At 37.4% G+C, this 26,495-nt stretch overlaps 2 protein-coding genes and 1 long non-coding RNA gene across 6 annotated transcripts; 2 read left to right on the top strand and 1 right to left on the bottom strand.

Annotated features, from left to right (window-relative positions):
- Nucleotides 1-1,529: 1,529 nt before the first annotated feature.
- Nucleotides 1,530-3,578, top strand: LOC103336881 (RING-H2 finger protein ATL52). Its single transcript, XM_008240009.3, has one exon. The coding sequence runs from the start codon at nucleotides 2,257-2,259 to the stop codon at nucleotides 3,283-3,285; it is 1,029 nt and encodes a 342-aa protein (XP_008238231.3). The 5' UTR covers nucleotides 1,530-2,256; the 3' UTR covers nucleotides 3,286-3,578.
- A 3,072-nt stretch (nucleotides 3,579-6,650) lies between these two features.
- Nucleotides 6,651-8,438, top strand: LOC148915557 (uncharacterized). Its single transcript, XR_016122175.1, has 2 exons — nucleotides 6,651-7,063; nucleotides 7,820-8,438. It is a non-coding gene; the product is annotated as an uncharacterized LOC148915557 (long non-coding RNA).
- Nucleotides 8,439-8,512: 74 nt separating this feature from the next.
- LOC103336879 (ubiquitin-conjugating enzyme E2 32-like) lies at nucleotides 8,513-24,514 on the bottom strand. 4 transcript variants are annotated; one of them, XM_089041727.1, is made up of 6 exons: nucleotides 23,801-24,514; nucleotides 23,387-23,518; nucleotides 23,213-23,281; nucleotides 22,807-22,970; nucleotides 22,511-22,716; nucleotides 21,954-22,324 (listed from the first exon to the last, which is right to left on the bottom strand). In XM_089041727.1, exons 1-4 carry the CDS (start codon nucleotides 23,981-23,983, stop codon nucleotides 22,902-22,904), a joined length of 453 nt encoding a protein of 150 aa, XP_088897853.1. In that variant the 5' UTR covers nucleotides 23,984-24,514; the 3' UTR covers nucleotides 21,954-22,324; nucleotides 22,511-22,716; nucleotides 22,807-22,901. The 4 variants fall into 4 exon arrangements, with proteins under 4 accessions (XP_088897854.1, XP_088897853.1, XP_088897855.1 ...); XM_089041729.1 differs by having other exon boundaries at nucleotides 22,807-22,922; XM_089041728.1 differs by lacking the exons at nucleotides 21,954-22,324; nucleotides 22,511-22,716; nucleotides 22,807-22,970 and adding exons at nucleotides 8,513-8,844; nucleotides 8,935-9,098 and having other exon boundaries at nucleotides 23,801-24,510.
- Between the last annotated feature and the right edge of the window lie 1,981 nt (nucleotides 24,515-26,495).

Raw genomic sequence — 26,495 nt, 5'->3', positions numbered from 1 at the left:
CATTTTGAAGAAAGCAAAAGTTTCCAAAGGTTGGGAAGAAGTTTGTTAGAGAGAGAAGTCTTAGTTCGTAAGGCTCCTGACAGAAGACAGCTTCTTGGTTATCTGAAGTTGCCTTTTAATTCAATGACATAACATTTCCTTTAGTTTTTGACTTCACCTTTACCATTTTGCTTGACCAATATTCTGGGTTTTAGGAATTTCAAAATCATGCTTTGTTTGTTCTCTTTTTGAAAGTAGATTATTAGTCCAACAGTTGATTTGTTGGGAAGAGATGCTGGTCCCTACAACACTCTTTAAGCGAATATATGCTCATCTCAAAACGAATCTGAAGGCCCCATTGTCTGAGACCCACATTTTCATTTTTATGCATTTGGAACAGAAAATGGAGCACTACATTTTTCTCTCTCCTTTTCTTTTCTTTATTTATGCAACATAGAAAGGCTAAGCCATCATTGATACACATGGTGTTTTTTAGGGTGGCATTTTAAACCGAAAAATCAAAACCGCAAAACTAATGATAATTTACATGATGAAATCGCAATCGAACCGCATTTATGTATTAGAACCAAACCGCATTTTTTGTTCATGATTTGATTTTCAAAACTTGCGTTCCAAACCGCAAAGTATAGCCACGGATGATGAAGTTGAATTTTAGGAAATGGAACATATGACAACTTGTAAGTAATTAGTTTATTTATGCTAATGTTATTTATGCTTCTTCTTATAATAAAATGTACTAAACTATGTTATTTTATTTGTAGATAATATTGGTGCTCAAACAACACAACGAGGTTCTTCAAATCCACTCACCACCAACACTAGAGTTTGTAACATTGGTGCATTGCATTTTCCTTTAGTTTGTAACTTTAATTAACTTTGAATTGGATTTTTCTTTTTGTTGTAACTTTAATTCATTTTGCTTTGCATTTTCCTTTGGTTTATAACTTTAAAGGATTTGGAATTGGAATGCTTGAGAAGTTTAACTTTAATTGGAATGCTTGAAATTGTAACTTTAATTTTCTTAGGTTGTGAATGCTTGAGAAGTTGAAGAGATTGTGAATTTATATATGTTTGAGAAATTGAGGTTGTGTATTTATTTATTTAGGCTGTGAATTTATATTTTTGTGAATGCTTGAGAACTCGCGGTTTTAAACGCTAATTAAATCGACCGCATTTGCGGTTTATCAATGCGATAAACTGCAAAACGCGGTCGGTTTGCGGTTTCAAAATCACCAAACCGCAAATAGTCGGTCGGTTTGCGGTTTGAGTAAAATTGTTACCGAACCGTAACCACCCCTAGTGTTTTTGGTCTAAAGTGGATACTGTGTTGATCAATTTTTGTCACAGATTGACCTACTTAGAAAACTAGTTTGGGCATATAACTCGCAGGAAAAAATAAAATTTACAAAGATAAAAGAGCACTTGTGAGTTTGATATGAGTAAAACTCTCATTCCGATGTTTCATACACATTTCTCTCTCTCTCTCTCATCACATCTCAGCGAAAGGTGTATGAAACATGAGTAGGCAAGTTTTTATGGTTTGGCACATCCATCTTGGCGGCTCTTATTGTAGTTTGGGTACAATTTAATGTAAAAGAAAGGAGCACCATGCAATATGCTCGCTTGCAGCCACAACAGTCTTGGCCAACAATAAAAGGATTCATTACTTTAGTGAGCTCCCAACCAACACCAGAACATTAGTCAACAACATTATCTCCCGAAAAGATAGAAAAAGAAAAAGAGAATGAATATGTAAGGAAAGAAAAGTAATTAAAATGAAAAAAATAAAAAATAAAGCAAAAAAGAACACACAGCAGCAGCATCCTGCAGTCTTTGCTTTGCTCTGCTTTCCATGTAAGCTGCTTTGGCCTCCCAACCCATCTTGTCTCTTCAATCAAATTTATATTGCCCAAACTCTGTTATTGTACTTGCTGTTCTTGCCTTCAAAACTCTGCAGAATCTGAAAAATTCAGTGTCTTAGATTTTGCTCATGTGTTCTTGAACCTTGATCATTGTTGGGAAGAAAAAATCCCCAAGCCATCCAATCCAAATACCAATCTTCAGGTAAACTTTTGTTTCTATTTAGTCTTTGTGTTAATGTCTAGGGCAAATTGTATTGAATGATTTGTCCTACTGTCTGAAATTACATTTCTCTCTCTGAAAAAAGTGAACCAGAGGGAAGAAAGAAAAATATGATATTGAGAATATCAGCAAAATAGAAATTTTCTGTGGGTGGTTTTGGAATTTAGATTAGCGATGGGTTCTCTAGGAGGCAGCCCAAAAACTTGGATACCATATATGAACACCAAAGATTGTTCTCAAGGGTTTTGCAGTTTGTACTGTCCACAATGGTGTTACAGGATAATACCTCCTCCACCTGTCCTTGAGTTTCCTGAAGACAATTCATCTTCCCCAAGTTTCTCTCCTCTTGTTATTGCAATTATTGGCATTTTGGTGAGTGCTTTTCTTCTTGTTAGCTACTACACCATAATATCCAAGTACTGCGGCAATGCAGACCGGAGGAGAGCGAGAAGAGAAGATCAGGAGCAGAATGAGGAGATGGAGGATCCTCACAATCCCTCCATCCATGAACCCTGGCATGTCATGACGGCCGGCTTAGACGAGGCTTTGATCAAGTCATTAACAGTTTGTAAGTACAAGAAAGGAGATGGATTTGTTGAAGGAACAGTTTGCTCAGTTTGTCTGAGTGAGTTTGAAGAAGATGAGAGGCTTAGGCTGTTGCCTAAGTGCAACCATGCTTTCCATCTCCCATGCATTGATACATGGCTTAAATCTCACTCAAATTGCCCGTTGTGTCGTGCCAACATAGTTCCTCATCAGTTGCTTCACCCTGCCGTGATTGAAACTCCATCATCAACCAATCATGATTCATCATCCATGGCTGAAAGCCAACCAGCACATGATCAAAATGTTGTCATGGCACAAACTTCCGAAAGGGGTCCTTCTCAAAATGAGGAATCAATGCAAGGAGATCATGAAGGGTATCATCAAGCAATTAGAAGGTCGGTTTCCATGGACGATTGGCGTCAGAATAATCGAGTTTTAGTAGCTGATATTCTGAGCAGGAATGATGAAGAGGATGAGGAGGACGATATGAACTCAGAGTCAGATGATATTGCTGAAGGAGTTGGCAAATCTAGCAATAGAAAAGGGGTGCTCCTGCATTGTGTTATGAGTCCTGTTGCAATGAAGAGATCATTTTCAAGTGGAAGATTCTTTCCCACTAGGCCTTCAAGAGCACGGAATACAGTACTTCCAGTCTAGAAAACTTTTTGTATTTTGGTTTCTTTTGGGGGAATGTGGATTAAGCTGGCAAATCAAACAGTTTGGTCCGGATTAATTAGCTATTACAATTATTTGTTCATGATCCATTAATGAGTGATTTGTAATTCTCTACCAATCGAAAATTATAGTATACAACTAGTGTATAAAATCATCCTTTTTTAGGTACTAAAACCAACATATGAAGGTCGTTCTTGTCAAAAGGGCATTGTATACACATGTTGTATTCTAAAATCTCTCCCTTTAATATATTATTTCTTTGGAGTCAGTTTTAATTATTTTTGTTACCCATGGGATTGTACTCGATAAATTTTGGATTTGCATGTTCAAATTTTATAAATAGTCATTTTGACAGAGTGATTTCAAATTTAGAATATTTTTTTTTTTTTGAAATGTCAAATTTAGAGAAGTTAAATTGTTTATTTAAACTATCAAGATTCAGAGGCCTTAATCTGTACCAAGATTTGAATTTAAAAAAATGAAAAAAAAATTCAAATGAATGATTTTTTTTGCATTTTATTTATTTATTTCATTTTTTGCCAGCATAATTACTTAGGCTTTTTATTATTTTTTTATTTTTAGTACAAGTGTTTGGGGATGGGGATTTACACAAATATTCATTAGGAGTCTGGGAGTTTCGAACCTACGCATATGGGTAGAGGTTGAAGAGCTCAACCAACTGAGCTATACCCCACTAACCTTAATCTTAAATCTTAACAAATGCTCATTTGCCAACAAATTAAAAAAATGAAAAAATAAAAAAAGATTTCAAATGAATCATTTTTTGATTTAAACTTAGTTATTTCATTTTTGGCCAACATAATTGCTTAGCCTTAAATCCTAACAAATGTTCCCTTGCCAACAAAAAACAGTTAAACACCCCAACTTCTATTTTCATATATTAAATCCAGAAGTACGGTTTGATCAAAATAGAGTAGCCATGGATTCACGGCTCACTACTACCAACATCAATATTGTCTTCAACTTAACAATCTACGTAATTCGGTAGGTGTGTGATTTTATACAAAAATTCTGGATATTATTAATAGTGGAACCATTCATTGTATGTTGTATTTTATTTAGTCAAATTTTTGATGTGGGACTCATATTCTTCAACACACTCCCCATACGTGCAACAAATTCCACATCGTAGACCTTCTCTCACCAGTTATTTGAGGTGCTTTTTCTGAGCAAAACAATCGTATGTGAAATGGACGTTCGCCCATGGAAGGCATAATATTTTCTGATAACTCTCTTGGTTGGATTTCCCTTCAAAGGTAGTAGTCTCTTTACCCAAGGCTTGTCTTTTACTTGGGCTAGGATTTGATGTATGGGGATAGAGAACTTAGTGTAGTTCTCATATGTTATAGCGTCTCCTGGGGTTGCGACATGCGCTTGGTACTTCTCTCGGTAGGTGGGTCGGCCTGCTTGGTAGAATTTTTCGTGGAAATTCAATCGTCATCCCAGAGCGCGTAGCGTTCCATAGTCACGAAGATGTCTACTAAAGTCTGGTTGGGAGCAACAGTCAGCTCAAGGTATAAGTTGTGCTCTATTGGCAAGCCCTTCTTGGAGGTAGAGGATGCGATTCGGTCATTGCAACCTACGAAGTTAGCCTTTTTCTACATTGAATGTCTTGATGTAGTCTGTAAGGGACTCATCATGCTTCTTGTGCAAGTTGAACATGTGGTCAAAGTTCTTTTTGATCGTCCGATAAGAAGTGTACTTTTTGGTGAAGATGAATGCTACCTTCTTGAAGCTGTTGGTTGATCGGGATGGTAGGGTATGAAACCAATCATGGGCTGCTCCTTGTAAGGTCATGATAAACACCTTGCACATCAGTGCATCTTTGGCCTTGTAAATAACCATAACACTTTTGAGGTGCTTCAGATAGCTCTCGGGATCAGAATTCTCTTTGAAATGTGTGAATCAAGGTGTTGAGAATTGCTTTGGTGGTGCCGCTTGTTCGATCTGAACTGTGAATAGTGAGGATTTCACTAGGTCCACCTCCTTGTGCAGAGCATCTTCGAAATCTCCTATAATCTTTAAGTCTCGAAGTCGGTCATTCAAAAGCTTCTCGACATCTTCTACGCACATGGTCTGCGGTTCACGTCTGTGTCCTCTATGGTTCAGGCGTCGTTGGTTTACCTTCTCGTTGTCTCTACAAGGCAAATCTCTTTGATTGTCCTGCCTGTGTGGCGTGTTGGTGGACTGAGCTTGCGATATAGCTTGTCATTGAAAGTTGGCTCCTTAGGACCAAACATGTAGGAGGTTTTTTTTCTTGTATTTCATGGGGTTGATCGTGAGGTTGATCTTCTCAGAGGCATAGTCTCAAGGCCCAGGCAGGCATGAACATCAGGTTGTGGGCCGAACCTCTCATGCACATTGATTCTTGGACCTGATATCGATTGGAGACTCAATCTGCTTTGAGCATGGCTTGCGGATGCTTGGGCCATGCCAACGTGCTAAACACCACACTCTTGTCTTCTCTTTGTCTGCTTGCTCCTCTCGAATTGTCTGTGGGTGCATTCATCCATCCTTCTCTCTTCACATTGTGGTCCAAGGGTAAGTTCTCATACCAAGTCAATTTGGTTGAGGAGCTGTCCAACCAAGTTGTTTTTGTCGTCCATTATCTGAGTGAGTTGGTCAACTCTAAGATTGAGGTTTGCTTGGCTTTGTGGATCAGGAGGAGAGAATTGTGTGGAACCCAATTGCACACGTGCTAGGGTTTCATTGGAGGTGTACACCGAAGTGTACGTCGAGTGTGAAGGCAAATGATGAAATAGTTGTACTTGTTCCATGATAGGGCCATGACTTGCATCTATGGCGGCACCGAGATGGTGCTCCAAGAATCCGGCTGTGAAGCCATATGAATGGTGGTTGGATCCAGCCGCTAGGCCTTGAGGATGCAGGTTGGTTCCGACCAAGGAACCGTAAGGAAGGATGGCTATTTCAGCCATAGATATGTGCCGTAGCACGGTGGCTTACATCAATGGACTGCGAGGTGGCGCAGCTGTTGGAACCGTGATCTTGGTCGCGGCGCAGAGAGGGAAGGACGGTGGCGTGGCTGGAACCGTGGTGGAAGCCACGGTGCTGTTGGGAAATTGGGTCGTGAACTCGATGGCAGAAAGTGGCAGCTGTCGTGGTGTCGTGGAGGCTCGTATCCTTCACAGATTGAGTCATCGTGGCGATCTTTTTTCTCGTGCGCTTGCTTTTAACCATGGTTGTTTGGAAGACTTTGGTTGAGTGATGAAAAGGAGGAAACGGGTTCCTTTGATTCAATAGCACAAGTTGTGTATAACTCGCACTCTCAATGAAAGCACCAATTTGTTTGTGTAAATTTCTCACAAGAGAATATTCGCATGTAGATTCTTCACCCTTTGAGTTTCCCTTTCTCTCTTCCTCGATTCCTGCGAAATGAGTAAAAGACACACTCGTGGGAGTGTTGGCCAAAGGCCCTCAGATGCCTAAGTTAGTTCAATTGGACCTTTGACAAAAGATGCGGCAATAGCTAAAAAGGATGTGGAGCCGAGTGCCTGGAGCCGTGTGTGGTAGCACTTAGCCATGTGGGAGAGAGAGAGTGAGAGAGAGAGAGAGAGATAGAGAGTCTTGAATGTGGCTATGTATTTATAGGGCTTTAGCCATCTAGGGTTTTTCAAAGAATAATTCCTATTTGGAAGGATCTTTTTCTTCCTAACACAAGAAAGCTCTCGTGGCCCAACACTCCATCTCATATATTCTGTGTGGCGCCACCTCTCCTCAGGTGAGTCTGTGAATTCATTTTTTAATTTTTGGAATAAATATCCAAATTCTTCTTTCTGTTAGGGATTATATTATTTGGATTTGATATTTGTTTTAGGTCAGATCATTTAGGGGGTGTTTGGTATCCTATTCAAATAGGGAATTCAAAAACTTTGATTTTTCTTAAAAATAAGGAGTTCTTAAATATATTTTTAAGATTCAAAAACTTGTTTGGTATGCAACTTGAAAACTGTTTTCAAATCTTAAAAATTTAAGAACTTGTGGGTTGTTAGAAAAAAACTGAAAAAACAGATTTTTTTTGTTTTTAATAATTGAGGTGTTTTTTTAGTTGTTCTTGAGTTTGAGTTTTAAAAAATAGGGCTACCAAACAGGTTTTCTTTGTTTTGAACTCAAATTCTGTTTTTAAGATTAAAAAAGTTGGATTCAAATTGAATACCAAACAGACCTTAGGCATTTCTTCTTTGGTTATTCGTGGGGCATGTCCAGTTTTTTGGAGGCTGTGTCTTATTTTCTTAGAACATTTATAAACTTCTATATTTTTTTTCAATGTCTATTGAGATGATATTGGTTTTATTTACTGGGTAATGGCAATTTTTTTATTGTTTGAGATAAAGTGACGATTTGGGATATTGTTTCTCTGTTCACGATTTGGGATATCTGGAATATTTATTGTTTGTTTGTTTTGTTTGTTTGTTTGTTTGTTTTTTTTTTTTTTTGGTTTTTGGTTTTTGGTTTTTGTTTTTTGTTTTTTTTGCAGTTGTTTAGCATCTCTCTTGGTGAGCTTTGAAGTGATCCAGAGGCTCTAGGTATTGATTTTAACTTTTCTTTTTAGTTTGGGTGTAAATTGGGTTTGAATTTGTACCGATCTATTAAGTTTTATATGGAGGATGTTTTGAATTTTTTGGATGGTTAGCGTCTGATAATTTTCAGGTTTCGATTTGGGGTTAAAATTTTTGTTTTGGATGATTTGGGTCAGATAATCTTTGTTCATGTGCATAAAGGGTGTTTAAGAAGCTCCTTTGTGGGTTTAGAGGTGGCTAATGCTCTGATTTTAGTGTCCAGGTACTCAGAGGACGGTGTTCGACACTTATTATTCTAGCTTGTAGGAGTACAAAGGTCTTGTCTTCCGCCTTCCTCTCTAGATCTCATTTTTTTAGTTAAATGTGGGTGCAGAAGTCTCCAGTATCTTCTTTCTGTTTGTATCTGACAGCCACTTGAGGAGAACGCCAAGTTAAAACTTGCTCAATTTTGCTGCCTGCGTCCTTTTGCCTCTGGTAATTTCTCCTCTTCTGTCTGTTTTAGTGTTTAATGGAGCAAATGCCCTTGTTGCTGCGTTTACAACAACTGAAATTAATAAGTTTCCCTATTTATTAGCATCTTGGTGAGTTTGATCTGAGAACTGTGCGCACGACTAAATTATTCCACTTGAACGAAAATATTGGGACCGGAATTATCGAGGAAATTTTCGATATATTGATGATAAATGGATGAAAATGTGCTAAAATATCGCTGTCCCTAAAACAACGATAATTTCACTGATTCGTTCTATGACCATGGCCAAAGGCTTCTGAGCCTCTTCTCAAAATCGAAAAATCCTACCCGCTCGCAGTTGTCAGCATGAATTGTATTCTTATAAAATAAATTGATGTCCTGCTTTCTTTTTCTTTTTTTGGTAACTATGCCCTGCTTTCTTCTGTCTCGATCATTTTGGAAACTCACCCGGATATCCCCTCCCCCGTTTGAAGGAACAGGGGGTACCTTGCTTAGCATATATTCATGAATCTGTGAAATTAATATCATCCTTTAGCAAAGCTTTCATCATGAAATGTTAGCGGATGTTGGCTGCAAAGAAACCTTGTGTAAGTATTGTACCTCATTAATTAACTTCTGACGTTCATCAGTGCCATATATTGGGGCTGCTAAACGAGATTTGATAGCCAGGACACGCCTTTCTTGCTTATCGTATTCTACTGAACCCAACGCACCATCTGGGTAGGTGGGCAATAACTCAATAAGTCTAAGTAAAGCATGTTGCACTGCCAACAACAGCAACAGTACATTAACACGATGGGCACGCAGTGAAGACAAGTTATAATAGTGAGGCTAAAACCATATATCATCCATTAGCAAAAGCATTTTGGTTTACTGAGAGTAGAAGAATAGCTTGTGTTCTTCTTCTTTAGCAGTTGAGTGAGTGTTTTAATAATGTCTCACAAAGAATGAAATGTACCTCTTTTGCGATTATTTCTATGCCCAAAATTCAAATAGAAATCCAATACTTGAGGTCGAACCCAATACCCAAAATTCAAATAGAAATCAGAATCACGAATCCAAATTCTTAACTTATCCTTCAAAGTGAAATTTAACCAAAACTCAAAGAACAAGAATATTTATAAATAAATAAAAACGAAAGGGGTATTGGAAAAGTAAACGTAACCTCGAGCGCGAGGCACTTGAAATCGTCGGAGGGATTGGATTGCATCTTCTCCAACTCCCATTAAATGAAATTCGACTCCCATATTTTAAGCGGCTCGTACAGTTCGTACTTCTCTGCCACCTTACTCTGAAACGATTCCATTGGATCTTGTTTGATCTGCTCCGATCCACAACTTCTTCCGGTACAAAACTTTAAAACACGAAGCGGAGATAGGAAAGAGAGGCGACGGTGTTTTTACGTGTATGTGTGAGAGAGAGAGAGCTTTCGTTGAGTTTTGTTGGTTCTTCCACGTTATGTCTTTTTGCAGCCGACGTTTGCATTACAAATTATTTTTTATAAAAAATTAATAATAAAATAAAGCACCAGCACATGGTTTTGAAGAATCTTTGACGAAAGAGTAAATTATGAAGAATCCATTCAGCTTCTATGCATTGGCAGACCATTCAGGATAGAATTTTATACATTTTTATGACTGTTATATGCATGTATTTATCTACGAGCTGCTCAGAATTGACTCAGTCATATTTATATGCACGTATTAGGGTTTTATTGAAATTCTAATATATTATATTTTTTAGTCTTTATATTATTATTATTATTATTATTATTTATTTATTTATTTATTTATTTATTTATACAAATGATATATGAGGAGAAAGTGGAGTTCCTTAATAAAAAAGATCTTATTTAATTTCTGACCCTGACCCACCTAAAAATGAGAGTCTGACTAAAATTGTCACATTGAATTTAACATGTTGAGAAGCTCTTAATTTACTGGCCAGCCGTACTTTTCCTTCTTTCTTCCTTTTCTCCTCCATGTAGATCTCTCTGATAAGTCTGAAAAGTCATGCACCACTTTCGAGTGTGAACAAAACTTAGTAATTATGGAACAAAACTTACTTAGTTTCTTAGTATTTTGAGTCATTTTAGGTCCTTTCTTTTCCAACCAAAAAAAAAAAAAAAAACTTTCCGAGGAATGAGGATGGGGGCCTTGTTGCTGCAAAGGCTTGTTTTTGCCTATGAGGTTTAATCACTTGCTGTTAGGACCAATTTTTGGTATATTGACAATTTCCTGTTACAAAAACATAGAGTAGGTCTTTGAGTGTAACCTACAGTTTTCAAGTGACATTCTACTATCCTAGATCAGTGTGGCTCAGAGACAATGCCAAGGTATGTTTTGCATCCATGCATTCATATTTGCATATTTGCAAGATCATCAAAAGTGGCTGTCAGATTATAAGACTGATATATGATTTTAGCCTTACATAATCCAGCGCTAGACATAAGTGAGTTTTTAACGATGGTTTTATATTCTTTAGTTTGGTGCTTATTTAAGCAAAATGGTTCTTTTGTCTTTACAGCAGGGTTTTTAATTAAGTGGCTTTATTTGTTTTAAAGAAATAATATATTTGTTAAAAAGCCCATTTTTGCAAAAAGCCTTTTTTGGTCTTTGACCTAGTTTTAAGTGTGTAATACAAGAAAGAACTTAGCCGTTTTGATTTTGGGGGTGTCTGCAACGTTGAAAAGTGAAAGAACGACAAAATATTTGTAGAGAGGTTTTTGAGAGTTCATATTGAAAACTCATGTGGCTGTTCCTTGTTAGCCTCCATGAGTGATTAAATAATCTTCTTTTCATATATGTGTGAGTTCATGAGCATTATGCATGTTGGTGATCAACAATCGTGCCTTGAGGTGTGAGCAGCCGAGACCAGAGTTGTGCCATCTCTTGTTGACGAAGGAAGACAAGATCGCTGGTTGGGTTGAGTAACAAAGGCAAGTAGGCAAGTTTGCCTTATGAGCGTTAGTCTTGTGAGTTGAGACTTGTAAGACCTTTTTGTATTCTTTCTCGTAGTGATTTGTTCTCCGGCATAGTGCCCGCAGTTGTTTTCCTCATCTTGAGGTTTTTTACTATCAGGATATTTTCTGCACCTCTTGCTTTGACAAAAGTGTGAGAGAGAGGCGGCGGTTTTTATAAGTGTGAGAGAGAGAAAGCACTCGTTGATTTTTGTTTGTTCTTCCACGTCATGTCTTTTTACTACAGCTACTAAAACCCTAAGTCTTACCTGCACAGCTGACTTTTGAATTACAAATGAAAAAAAAGGGTTTTTTTTAATACAAGCAATAGTTTATTCTAATCTACTAGAATGAGAATTTGAACTGGGGTAAAAGAGGCGGGCTCACTCCAGTCTGCGAACCCCAAGCATCCTTAGCTATTACCATTAGGTATAGCCCTCTTTGTAGTTTCTAAAGAGTGATGGCAACATTTGTTGGTTCTTCTTGTTAAAGTTTTGTATAGGTTTTGAAGAAGAAGAGAAAAACAATATGCAAGAGAAAACCGAGAGCTTAGCTAAAACAAAACTTCTGTATTTTTGTATTGTATGCTCTAAAAAACTTTCGGGCAAGCACAGTGTGTGCTATATGACTGTTCTGTTAGAGAAATAGCTGGATTCTCTTACATCACTTGAGAATCACAGCCTTACATCCAAAACTGCCTTCTAAGATCTTTACACGTGGCTATAGCCACTAAACACTAACTGACGCCTCACACTTGCCTATTTTAGAGACTAAGTGAATACACCATTTCAGCTTAGGGACTTTAATCACACTCTCATCAGCTCACCACTTATATTTCAACACTCCCCTTTAAGTTGTGAGCTGATTTCACACCAAGTTTCTCTCTGAGATAGCAAAACGATCCTTGGCCAATGCCTTAGTAAAAATGTCTGCTAGTTGCTCATTTGTGGGGCAATAGATCAAATCCACAGTTCCTTCTTGCAAAGCATCTTTAATAAAATGATACCTCCGATCAATATGCTTGGTTTTTTGATGGAAAACAGGATTCCTTGTAATGGCAATAGTTGAAATGTTGTCACAGTGGAGAGGTGTGGCTTCTGTTTGAAGTTCTCCAAAGTCTTCTAGGACAAATCTCAACCAAATAGCTTGTGTTGTTGCTTCAGAGGCACTGATGTATTCAACTTCTGCAGTTGAGAGTGCAACACAATTTTGCTTGACTGAGGCCCAAGCAAACACTTCACTCCCAAAAGAAAAAGCGTATCCAGATGTGCTCTTGCTATCATCCACTGAGCCACTCCAATCGCTGTCACAATAGCCAATTAGAACTGCCCCTTTTCCTTTCACATACTCCAGACCATAATCCAAGGTTCCTTTTACATATCTAAGGACACGTTTTGCTGTTCCAAGGTGTTTGCTAGTGGGACAATGCATAAACCTTGCAAGCAAACTAGCTGCAAACATAATGTCGGGTCTAGTAGCTGTGAGATACAACAGACTCCCAACAATCCTTCTATATTGCTCTTCACTTGCCAAACCACTCCCATCATCCTTACTTAGTTTCTCCGAGGTAACTAGTGGAATAGACACCGGTTTACACTCACTCAAACCAAATCTGTTTAACAGAGTTGTTGCATATTTCTTCTGATGAATGAATATGCTTGTTGGTGTTTGAATGACTCCCATTCCCAAGAAGTGATGCAAGAGTCCCAGATCAGTCATTTCATACTTCTCCTTCATGTCCTTCTTGAAATCTTCTAGCATTTCATGATCATTTCCAGTGTAGACTATATCATCTACATAAATGGAAACTATCAGGATATTTTCTGCACCTCTTGCTTTGACATAAAGTGTAGCTTCACTTTGACTCTTTGTAAATCCACACTCAGCAAAATAACCATCAATTTCACTATACCAAGCTCTTGGCGCCTGTTTCAAGCCATATAGAGCTTTGTGTAGTTTGTAAACCTTGCTTTCACTTCCTTTTACCACAAATCCTTCCGGCTGGTCTACATACACTTCTTCCTCTAAAATACCATTTAGAAAAGCTGACTTGACATCCAATTGGTACAGCTGCCAACCCTTCTCAGCTGCAAGGGCAATCAAGGTTCGAATAGTGTCTAATCTAGCCACTGGTGCAAACGTTTCATTGTAGTCCACCCCTGGTTTTTGTGAGTATCCCTTGGCCACCAGTCTTGCTTTATTCTTCTGCACTGAGCCATCCAAATTTAGCTTAGTTTTAAACACTCATTTAACTCCAATAACTGGTTTTCCATAGGTCTGTCAACAAGTTCCCATGTCTTATTCTTTTCTATCATATTCAACTCATCTTTCATTGCCTTCAACCATGATTCCTCCTTCACAGCTTCTTCAAACTTCTCAGGCTCCATTGTGCACAGGTTGCATTGTGCCAAAATGTCATCCAACTTCCTCCATTTCAATGGTGTATGATCGAAGGTCTGAGTATCTTCCAACCTACTGCTTTCCTTGCTTGATTCTCCATAGGAAGCTGCTGAGTTTCCAGCAGTGAAACCAGAATTTTGAGGCCCTATAGGTGTCTCAAACGAATCCACTTGAGAATTTCTAGGCTGCTCCTCAAAGTTCATCATAACCACAGAATTGTCAGACACTTCTTTCCAATTCCAGCTTGTTCCTTCATCAAATACAACATCCCTTGATAAGAGTAGTTTTCTAGTGATAGGATCAAACACTCTATAACCCTTCTCACATGTTGCATATCCGACAAAAACTCCCCTTGTGCTTTTGGCATCCAATTTCTGTCTATTCTCCTCTGGTTTATGCACGAAACACACACTGCCAAACACTTTTAAATGAGCAACACCTGGTTTTCTGGTGCTATAGGCCTCAAAAGGAGTCTTGTCCCTAAGAGCCTTAGTAGGACATCTATTCAAGATGTACACTGCTGTGTGGACAGCTTCTGCCCATAGATAATAGGGCAGCTCCTTCTCATGCAACATAGCCTTAGCCATCTCTACCACAGTCCTATTTTTTCTCTCTACCACTCCATTTTGCTGGGGTGTGTAAGCCATGGAGAATTGTCTTTGAATCCCTGCATCTTCACATAGTTTATTGAATTCACTAGAAGTGAACTCACCCCCTCTATCACTTCGAACACATTTCACTTTGTAACCACTTTGCAACTCCACCATAGACTTGAATTTTCGAAAACAATTTAGTGCATCCGACTTGTATCTCAAGAAGTAGACCCAAATCATCCTTGTAAAATCATCTATGAGTAACATGAAATATTTGTTACCTCCTAGAGATTCATTTTGCATTGGTCCACACAAGTCCATGTGTATAAGTTCAAGAGGTGTACTAGCTCTCCATGCTTGATCTTTAGGAAACCACTCTCTGTGTTGTTTTCCTAATTGGCAGCCTTCACACACTTCATTTACAGTTTCCAAATGTGGCAGCCATGTACCATCTCTTTTTCCTTGAGTTGGTTTAGGCCTTTCAAGTGTAAATGCCCCATTCTTTTATGCCAAACCCAAGTAGAGTTGACTACACCAGCTCTTAGTGCAACAAAATCATTTGAGGGTAATGATAATGGATAACATCTATTCTTTCTCATTTCCATCTTCATAACAAGGTTCTCAAGAGAAGAACTATCATAGATGCTGCACATGCTGCTTCCAAATACTAAATGATAACCATGTTCATCCATTTGGCCCACACTCAAGAGATTTTCTCTCAAACCAGGCAGATACATGACCTCTACTGATATACTTTGCACTAGAGTTTGTGTCAAGCACCAAAGTGCCCATGCCGGCTATACTTACAAGCTCCCCTGTTGGCATTTGCACCTTGCCTGTGACTTTTGAGTTTATGTCAATTAACAGCTCCTTCTTCCCAGTCATGTGGTTACTGCAGCCACTGTCTACATACCATTCTCCATTTTCACCCTTTTCTGAAATTGCACAGTTTGCAAAAAACAGATTCCCTCTTACTTCTACTTGGCTTGCATTATTTGCTTTCTGTCCGCCTTTGTTTGCAGTGCAGTCTCTGGCACTAAATATATGAGCTAGTCAGAATTGACTCAGTTATATTTATATGATATACATGTATTAGGGTTTTCTCGAAATTCTAATATATTTAGTCTTTATATTAATTTTTTTTATTTTATAAATGATATATGAGGAGAAAGTGGAGTTCCTAATAGAAAAGACCTAATTTAATTTCTAATCCGGAGCCACCCAAAAATGAGGGTCGGCTATGACTAAAATTGTCACATTGAATTTAACATGTGGAGAAGCTCTTAATTTACTGCCCAACAGTACTTTTCCTTGTTTCTTCCTTTTACTCCTCCATGTAGATCTCTCCGATCAGTCTGAAAAGTCCTGCACCACTTTCGAGTGAGAACAAAACTTATTAATTATGGAAAGTTTTGTCAAGGTTGTATTAAAGATAATAAAACCGAGTGGAAAATTAGACACACAAAACACCCACAAACCTAATTAATGAAATCCATTACGAATATCAAATTCATTAAGTCAGAAAAAGCAAACCTTATCATGGCATTATTTAGAATAAATATTATTAAGTATGCGGGAAGAAGAAAGGAAAGTTCTTCCAAGAACAATAGCTTTCTTCTAGCTTCTCCATTTCTGTCTTCTCCCATGTCTCCATACATCATCTCTCCTCCCAAAGGAAAGAGCATATTGCCTTCTAAATTATTTGATACATTAGATTATTCACCCTATCAATGGTGTGATTTAAATCAAATTGTTTATTGAAACTAAATCGTGCTTCCCACAAAGTAAAATTTCCACCGCACTTTATGTATACGTTTGACTTCCCACTCAAAAAAACTTGCTCCTTGTTGGATATTCTTGATGCATATGTTAATGTTTCTTTGCGAATTTGAATAAATAAGAAATGAAAACGCCATTAGGTTTCAGAGTGGGAATTTGCAGATTAAATAAGGAGATCAACGTCCTGCCTTTTTGCAACAGCTGTATATGTTCCATGGAAACGGCAATAAGGTGGAGTGTCCGACACGGCACCGACACGCCTCAGACACGTGTTGTACGCGATCAACTCCTTGAACACTTGCTGCTGCATCTGTTTCTTTAAAACGGTAGACCTTTCTTGCCTTATTATTATTATTATTATTATTATTTTTGTGGTCAATGCCTTATAGCTTGATTTGCAGACGGCAGCTACCTCGTTGCAGAGGCGCTGTGTTAGCGCGAGGAAGATGAGGATTTCTGACTTTTTTTTTCCTCCTCAAAACACACTGAAACGTTGTGTTCTGACCCAGGAAAAAAAGAAGAAGCAAGAATGATGTCATTGTCATGTGGGTAAAGCCAAAGTTTAGTTGAAACGCGGGTTTGGTTTTTAAGTTTTTTGGTCAAACACGGTTGGATCATTTTGTATTGTAATTAAAAACAAATAGAAACTTAATGGGCTATAGGTCCTAAAATCCTCAAGTCTTACCTCCCCAGCTGACGCTTGCATTACAAATGGAAAAAGAAGGGGTCTGTATTTCCATTTCAAAAGCAATGACCAGCAACTCACGTTCACCTTAAATAATTCATGAAATTAACCCATCTGAAAACACCACCAACCTAAATAATTCATGTCACCAGATGAAGTTAAACAATAGAAACAAGAAAGACACCAAATATTCTAATAATAATACAAGAATAAGCATATATATATATATATATATCTCTCTCTCTTTGAATACAAGCAATAGTCTATTTTACTCTAATATACTAAAATAAGAATTTGAACTCGGGTAAAGATACATATTAAGATTGATTGTCATGTGGTTCACGAGAAGATACAAGCTGGACAGATTGCTACCTCCTTTGTTCCATCTGCGTCACAGTTAGTAGATTTATTCACAAAGCCCTTGGAAGTAATGTTTTTCACAATCTTATACGCAAGTTGGACATTCTTGATATCCATGCTCCAACTTAAGGGGGAGTGTTGGAAATTAGGAAGTTTCTTTATTTGCTTTTATGTAATTGATTTCAATTGATTTAGGAGTAGTAAACCTAGGATTCCTTATAGGGTTTGTAAATCTTTCTATAAATACTTAGCTTTCTGACTCTATCAATACATAGAGAAATATTCTTCTCAACACAGTCTCCAATTTGACAGGCAGACATTTTAACTAAAGGTCTTCGTATCTGATATTGTTCATTGAAACTCAATTGTGCTTCCCACAAGTAAAATTTTCACCACACTTTATGGATATATTTAACTTCCCACTCGAAAAACTTGCTCCTTGTTGGATATTCTTGATCCAGATGTTAATGTTTCTTTGCGAATTTGAATAAATTTCCTACTCTTGGCAAAACCCTGAGCTCTAGGAGTACAAAGGTCTTGTCTTCTGCCTTCCTCTGTAGATCTCTTTTTTTTTTTTGTTGAATGTGGGTGTAGAAGTCTCAAGTATCTTCTTTCTGTTTGTATCTGACAGCCACTTGAGGAGAATGCCAAGTTAAAACTAGCTCGATTTTGCTGCCTGCGTCCTTTTGCCTTTGGTAATTTCTCTTCTATTTTGTCTGTTTTAGTGTTTAATGGAGCAAATACCCTTGTTGCTTTGGTGCGTTTACAACAACTGAAATTAATAAGTTCCCCTATTTATTAGCATCTTGTTTCCTGTGTTTTTTAAATTTCCCCTGTTGCTGTAGAATGAATATAACGGTGGGAAGAATTATGAACTGTGGGAGTTCCTTTTAATCACGATCTGGTAGTTTTGATGGATTACCAACTTATTTTATTGATGATTTGTTGATGGTGAAACTTTGTGTTAATTCGTAAGTGTTGTTATACAGGGTTCTTTGTTAAGGCTTTTGGATGAATGCAGCTGTTGTTTTGTATTTTTATCTTTATGTGCATTTTTATCATGGGTTGTAACCATAAGTATCATTTGGATTTCTTGCTTTATGTTTCTTTGGTTCTATAATGGTTTGCAAAATGTTTTATTTCCTTGGTTGGTTGATGATTGTAATTTGTATTAATTTGTGATTGATTTAGCTATAAACACTTAGATTATAATTTAGAATGGACTTATGGATTATTATACTTAATTTGAGCTTCTGAAGAAAAAAGAAAAAATTATTTCGGCATGTTTTAACAGCTTTAAGAGCTGCTGTGATGTTTTGCTTTTTGGGAAAAGAAAACATTTATTGGGCTAGTTTTAACATTTGATGCTTAATTTTTTGGGAAAGAAATTATTTGGGCTTCACCAAAAACTAACATTGGGCTAAAGCCCAAAACCGACTAAAGTGCCAGAACCAAACCGGACCTATTTGGGTCAGCCCACTTTTGGGTTTCAACATTGACCAGACTCAGTCTGAGAACCGTGAGTTTGATTGGTTCGGTCCACGGGTAAATCGAAAAATGACCCGACTTGAGCTGTGCGCACGGCTAAATGATATTTTATTTTATTTTAAAAATATATATGGGTCCCAATGTGCAACGTCATCACTTAAGAGATTCTTTAACAACTAATCTAACAGTCGAGCCACATTATAAAAAATTTATAAACACATGGTACTTTATTGTTAAAATTCAAAGTGCAGGAGTAAACATGTCTAAGGGTAAGAGTTCAATGTACTAAATTGAAATTAACCATGGTTTTAATTAGGCTTATTTACTGTTGGCCCCTTGAAACTTTGGTCAAATCTCGCTTTGCTCCTTAAAAGTTAAAATGACCCACTTTGCACCTTTGACCAAGGTTTGGTGTCCCACATTGCCCCCTGCCGCCAACTTCATCTAAAAGTCCGTTAAGTTTGATGACGTGACAATGGTATATTTGTAATTTTATACACATGGATTATTTACACACCAATTTAAGGGGGTGACATGGCAAAGTGGAAGCCACTTCACATAACCAAAAACATGATAAGATATTCTTAACATATTTTAATTCTTAATTGCTAAAAATAATTAAAATACAATCTTGCACCAACGCACCATCCCATATAATATGGGCCAGATCTCCTTCTAGAACTAAAAATAAATACAATCCCAACAAAAAAAATACGAATGAAAATATAGAAAAATCAAATTATTGGAAATAAAATTTTAAAAAAACAAAACAAAGACAAGAGTCATCATCTTCTCCATAGCACCACTACCACCACTCGTAACCCACATCACCACTTTATCTCTTTAGAAAACCCATCCTAGATCTCCACTTAGCCAACTCATATCTTCCACCTAGTCTGTGCACCACCGTGAGCAGATCTGACTCCCTACTCCGCGAGCCACTCAAGGGAGAGACACAGAGGGAAAGAGAAACATAGATAGAGAGGGTTTGGGTCGTGAGGGGCTCGGTGTCGAGAGAGAGAGAGCTTGTGGTTAGGTCGCGGGTATGGATGGGTGGTGCCTTATGCCGATGAAGTGAAGCCTAAAAATCCAAGGTGGGCCCAAATATATTTTCGCCCAATACAACACCAAGCGGAAAATCCTTATTTAAGTAACATGCCACGCCAAGCTTAGTGGGCCCAAGCCACGAATACTTGGGGCTTCTGAGAGGGTTATGGTATGGATAGTTACGAGCATTCACGAGGCCCATTGATGGGCCAAGAAGTGGAAGTTTTGGGCTGCTTGGGAGCACTAAAACTTGAACCCATTTCTTGAGCTCAAATATATAGGTAAGCATGAGAGAGAATGAGTGGCCTAACAACTTAGGAAAATATCAAATGACTTGCAAACACTTGGAAAAATCCCACATGAGCCAAAATATCCAGCACCTTGATTAAATAGGCTGTTTCTAGCAACTTGAGCAAACTCAGAGGCTGCTGAAACAAAATACAATAGCTCAGCCCAGATCGTGGAAAATATCCAGCATATCTGTCAAAACCATCAAAACCAAGCAAACCCATGTGTTGATCACCTTTTTTGACTAGCACCCTTACCCATTCTTTCCTCTTCAAGTTTTGGTAAGAAAACAAGAAACAAAAATGGGTGGCTCTTCACCCACATGGAGAAGTCCAGGTGCCTGAGAACCTTGGAACCCCAAAAAGTTGCGTGTCTATGGGTTCAGGCTAGGGAAATTTCGCCAAACAAGAGTAAATGGAATAAAGTGAGGAAAATGGGAGATGATGACTTGACAAAATTAAGGTTTTCAGTGCCTATAAAAGGAAGCACTTTCTACCTAGCAAACACACCTCAGATCTGATCTCAAAAACTCACCTGCTACTGCAAGCTTCCCAAAGAACCAGGACAAATCGTCGAAGACAAGCATCCCCTATGGAATCCTTCAATTTCATGTTTTGTTCTTCCATCTTCTTCCTCTCTCTCTCTCTCTCAAAACCCACATCCAGAGAAAGCAAGCTTTATCTCTCCCCTCTGAAACCTCTGCAATTTAAAGCCTCATCCATCCATTTCCCTCATTTTCCCTTTTGGTAAACTGTTCCAAAGCTTGACGGAGTTTTTCGATTTGTCGAAAACTACTCAACACACCTAATATACCCCTATCTCTCTCCATCTCTCTCTCTGTCTCTCTTCAACAAACCTTCTTAGAATCCCTTCTCCCTTGCTTTGAACCTCTGTTTCTCATAGGAAATCACAACTTTCTCTCTTTCATGCTAAACTTGTGAGTGCTCAGCTCGCATGCCATGTCAAGCCCAAGAATTTATCTGTAAACGACTGTTGGTTTCATTGGTGAAGAAGGCCAATGTGTTTTCTAAGGCTCAACTACCCTTTCGAAACACTCTTAAGGCCTGATCCTTGAATTCAGACTCAATGGGCAATTTCATACATGTTTCTCTTTTCGACAGCCCAAGCTCATTCGTCAGGCTGCTTGTGAACAAGGGAAAATGAATATCTTTGTGATTATTATTAAAAGGTTGAATATTGCAGGAGTTGGTAAATTCAAGACCTGTCGGATTATGTTTTGTTGTGAGAGAGGTGGCCAATTTAGGAAGAAAAAAATTGTGGAATCAGGTAGCAAGACAATACATAAGGTTGATCAAAGTTCAAACCCTCCGAAGAAAAAAAGTGTGAAGTCTACTAGTACAAAGAAGTGTGGTTGCCCTTTTTCATTGAAGGGGATTAACAGTGGTCCTAGAGATGCATGGCAACTTCAAGTTATATGTGGAATTCATAACCATCCTGCAACACTAAATATGGAAGGGCATTCATATGCAGATAGATTAACTGTGGAAGAGGATTTACTAGTGGTTGACATATCTAAGAGTTCGGCTAGGCCAAAGGATATATTATTTAATCTTAAATGTAGAAATTGGTAATAGCATGCGTACATTTGGAACATCATGGGACAAAATTCATTATTTAATAGAACTGCAATACACTGAGATAAAGGCATCATTTGAGAAGAGTTTGTCATTTGTGAACATGACTGCAGGAAAGAAGAATTCAAGGAGTTGATTGGTTTTGTATCTATTTTTGCGTTGGATAATATTATGGTTGAGCTAAAACAGTTAGATTATATTGGGGTTGATCCAATATCATGTGGATGCATAATAAAACATACACAGAGATTGCCATGTGCATACGAGATGCAAGAGTTCAAACGGACATGTCGAACGTCCATAAAATCATCTTAAAACAAATTCAAATGTTAAAAACAACAATTGAGGTCGAATCCAATACCCAAAACTCAAATAGAATTCAGAATCACCAATTCAAATAGGCCTATAAATAAAGCTCAGGCCCGTAAAATTCAAATGGATTTTATTTCAAAAGCAATAACCAGCAAAGCACGTTCACCTTAAATAATTCATTAAATTAACCCATCTGAAAACACCACTACCCTAAATAATTCATGTAACCAAATGAAGTTAAACAAGAGAAACATGAAAGAAACCCAAATATTCTACTAATAATACAAGCCATAGTTTAAATTACTCTAATCTACTAATAATACAAGTGAGTTTAAATTACTCTAATCTACTAGAATGAGGATGGCAAAATGTTCACCTTTAATAATTATTTTCTTCTTGTTGGCTTGTCAATATTCTTGATGCAGATGCTTCTGTTTCTTTGTGAATTTGAATAAAATTCCTCTCTCTTGGCAAAACCCTGGCTCTGAAGGATGGAAAAATGACGTCATTCATGAAGGGATTTTATTCTTTTCTTTTTAGATACAAGCAATATTCTACTATCTCTCAAGCATGTAAAAGAGAAGCGGATTTGTCACTGTCTCCTCTCACATGTTGACAACGAAATTTATAATCACAAAATAATTATTAAAAGTAGAGAAAGAGTGTGTACCACCACAACAGGCTTTTGAGCCTCTTCCCAAAATCGAAAAATCCTACCCGCTCGCAGTCGCGAGCTTTAATTGTATTCCCAAAAATTAAATTGATCTCCTGCATTCTTTTTCTTTTTCTGTCTCGATCATTTTGGGAACTCACCCGGATATCCCCTCCCCCATTTGAAGGAACTGGGGGTGTCTTGCTTAGCATATATTCATGAATCTGTGAAATTAATATCATCCTTTAGCAAAGCTTTCATCATGAAATGTTAGTGGATGTTGGTTGCAAAGAAACCTTGTGTAAGTATTGTACCTCATTAATTAACTTCTGACGTTCATCAGTGCCATATATTGGGGCTGCTAAACGAGATTTCATAGCCAGGACACGCCTTTCTTCCTTATCGTATTCTACTGAACCCAACGCACCATCTGGGTAGGTGGGCAATAACTCAATAAGTCTAAGTAAAGCATCTCGCACTGCCAACAGCAACAGTACATTAACACGATGGGCACGCAGTGAAGACAAGTTATAATAGTGAGGCTAAAACCATATATCATCCATTAGCAAAAGCATTTTGGTTTACTGAGAGTAGAAGAATAGCTTGTGCTTTGGTGGATTATGTGTGTCTTCTTCTTTAGCAGTTGAGTGAGTGTTTTAATACATGTATTCTAACATTATATACTAGCATACATAATGTCTCAGAAAGAATGAAATGCACCTCTATTGGGTGGATGCCAAAAAAATAGCGGTAATCGAGTTCAGTTTGGGTTTTGAAGCGACCATTTTCCTGCAAGTAAAGTATACACATCATGACTGATAATTTGAAAAAGAAAAAAGAGCCAAGTAGCAAAAGAGTCCATAAACCTCAAAAAGCAATAACATATGATATTACCGTCAACAATGTGATTATAGGAGGCTCCTTTGGGTATTCCTCTGGAATCTTGATCTGGCCATGATAAATCCCACCCGCGAATTCAGTTCCATTAGGGCCTCTGATTGCAAATTGCCAGTCCCGTGGGTTCGACTGAAAACAAATATCAATCATGTATCAAATTACCATTTTGGCCAAACAACAAGCCCACCAGAAAGCCAAAAAAAAATGAAGCGACAAATTCGAATGCTAAAACAAACAATTGAGGTCGAACCCAATACCCAAAATTCAAATAGAATTCAGAATCACCAATCTAAATTCTTAACTTATCCTTCAAAGTGAAATTAAACCAAAAATCAAAGAATAATAATATTAGTTTGACAAAAAAGAAAAAGAAAAAAAATACAGAAAGGGGTATTGGAAAAGTAACGCAACTGCGAGCGCGAGGCATTTGATATCGTCGGAGGGATTGTCTTGCAACTCCTCCAACTCCTTCTGAATCAAGGACGACGCTAAGAGCGACGCTGGGATCTTCACCCTCAGCGCTGGGATCTTCAACGGTGACTCCCTCCGCATGGACATACAGCCGTCCGACCCAAAACAGCAACCCGATTCCATTTGATTTTGTTCGATCTGCGCAGATCCGACCCGATCCGCAACCACTTCTTCCGGTATTAGAACTTTAAAATACGAAGCAGAGAGAGGAAATAGAGGAGGAGGTGTTTATAGGCGTGAGAGAGAGAGAGAGAGAGCATTCGTTGATTTTTGTTTGTTCTTCATGTCTTTTTGCAGCAGATACTAAAACCCTAAGTCTTACCTGCACAGCTGACTTTTGCATCACAAATGAAAAAAATGAAAAAAAAGAAGGGTTTTTTTATTTTTAATTTTTAATACTACTTTACTCTAATCTACTAGAATGAGGATTTGAACTTGGTAAAAGGAGGCCGGCTCAATCCACGCTGCGAACCCCAAGCATCCTTAGCTATTACCATTAGGTATAGCCCTATTTGTAGTTTCTGAAGAGTGATGAGCAACATTATGTCGGTTCTTCTCCATTCTTCCTTCGAGTTGAAGCAACGTTGGGTCTGGTCATTGCTTCGCTGCAGGCAATCCATGTCTGCTGCATTGTTTATGGGACTTATCCAATTTGTTGGGTTCGCAAACGTGTAGCCACATTGTGTTGGTGGCTTACAACGCACTGACTATAAAAAATAAATAAATAAAACATAAAGGTGAGGTTCCTTGGGCAAAACAAGAATATTTGACACATGGTTTTGAAGAATCTATGACGAAAGAGTAAACTGGGTGGGTTGTTTTGCTGAGTTGCTTATTTGCTGTTTATTTTTTTTATTTTTTTATTTTGGGTCAAGATATTGAGAGGTTAATCTAAGAATACATTTGAAGGGAAATAACATCTCTAAAAATTTATTCATTTACAGTTCAAAATATATTAAAACTTATAATGCTTGAAATTTAAAAGCAAAGAAAAATATACAATGAAGAAAAGAAGAAGAAAAAAAAAACAATAAAGAAATGGAATTTCTACAATGCTGTTTTTTGTTTATCCTGAAAATTGACACAATTTTGTGAGTATGAAATACAGAAATTAATAAGCTAACAAAGAAAGGGTATCCAAAGCAATTCTTTTTTAAAGTAAATTTAAGACACTTGGTATAATGGGCTTCATTTAGATCATCTTGTATACATTCAATCTGTGTAAGGATTATATTTTGCCTCTTTTCTTATGAAAAAACCAATGTATTTTGCTAAGGTTTATATATTGGTTTAAGTATATTTGAATGCGCATGCTAGATTTAAAGGTGTCATCTTTGAAATCCAAATTTAAATTCATTGAATACTTTCACATGGGACAGGACTGATACAAGCCTTAAATTCGTTTTTGTTATCAATCCTTTCTAGTCTGTTTGCATTCATACACATGGATTGATACAACCTTTAAAAACGTGTTCTCCTTTCTTTTGTTTCATTCTTCATGTTCTGTTTCAATCCAGTTTGAGCTGTGTCAATTAATATATTATTAAAATATCTTCATCTCTTGATTTCGTCCGATGAAGACTTCAAATATCTTCTGATCAGTTTAAACTTGTTGAAACTATTGTTCTTCTCAAAAAGACCACTTTGGAATTTAATATCTTCTTGTCGGAAAATATGGTTTAAGCTTTTTATATTATTAAACTTCTCTTTTATTTCATGGCTCCATGTTCCAACGAGTGTTTTTCTCAAGCATGCAGATATTATCTTCTCATTTATTCTTCTTGAGGACAACACCTTAGTTATTATAATATATTATAAGTAAATTCAGGTTTTAGCCATAAAAAAAAACTTATATTATATTGCTTTTTTCTTGAAACTAGTTTTCAAAAGCAAGAGGCTTGGTTAGATAGAGCTACCCTGCGTGGCTTATGATGGCCTCATTGGATAGCCAATAGTTTGGAGTTTATATCAATATGCAGTCTTGGGCTTTTCGGATATTTTAGCCATCAGACAAACATGGTTTATATTATATATAATATGTGGTAATGAATTCTCAACCTAAATATCTCTTCATTGAAACTTGTTTTCAGCAATCAATCAACCAATCATGATGCATCATCCATGGCTGAAAAGCCAATCATGGCACAAAATTCCGAAAGGGGTCCTCCTCAAAATGTGGAATCAATGCATGGAGATCATGTCATTCCAAAGACATCATCGGTACATGCTTGTAGTGATTTGGGAAATTCAAATGAGAGAGATAGCACCATAATTGAGATTGGAGGAGATCATGAAGGGTATCATCAAACAATTAGAAGGTCGGTTTCCATGAAAAAAACTTGCACGTGAATATTGCAGGAGTGATTTGAATCCAAGTCAGCAGGGAGGGATTTCTTGTAGTTTGTTCGTTCATCTCATTCACTGAGAAAGCGTAAGAAAAATTCGGCTAGTGGAAGTACAGGAGATGGAGGAGAGATGGAAAGGATGGAGCGTTATTTATTTTCTTGGTGGAAGAGTACGATGCATTTGATGGCTAGAGTTTTATTTTATTTTATTATACAAATGTATAGAAATTAAGGTGCAACTGAATCCAAATAATATTCTAATATTATCAAGGGGATTTTGGTATTTTCGT

This window comes from Prunus mume, linkage group LG7, assembly GCF_029339155.1.
Source record: "Prunus mume cultivar Tortuosa linkage group LG7, ASM2933915v1, whole genome shotgun sequence".
Classification (NCBI taxonomy): domain Eukaryota; kingdom Viridiplantae; phylum Streptophyta; class Magnoliopsida; order Rosales; family Rosaceae; genus Prunus; species Prunus mume.
Note: the sequence above shows the minus strand (reverse complement) of the source record. Positions and strands in the feature narration are given on the sequence as shown.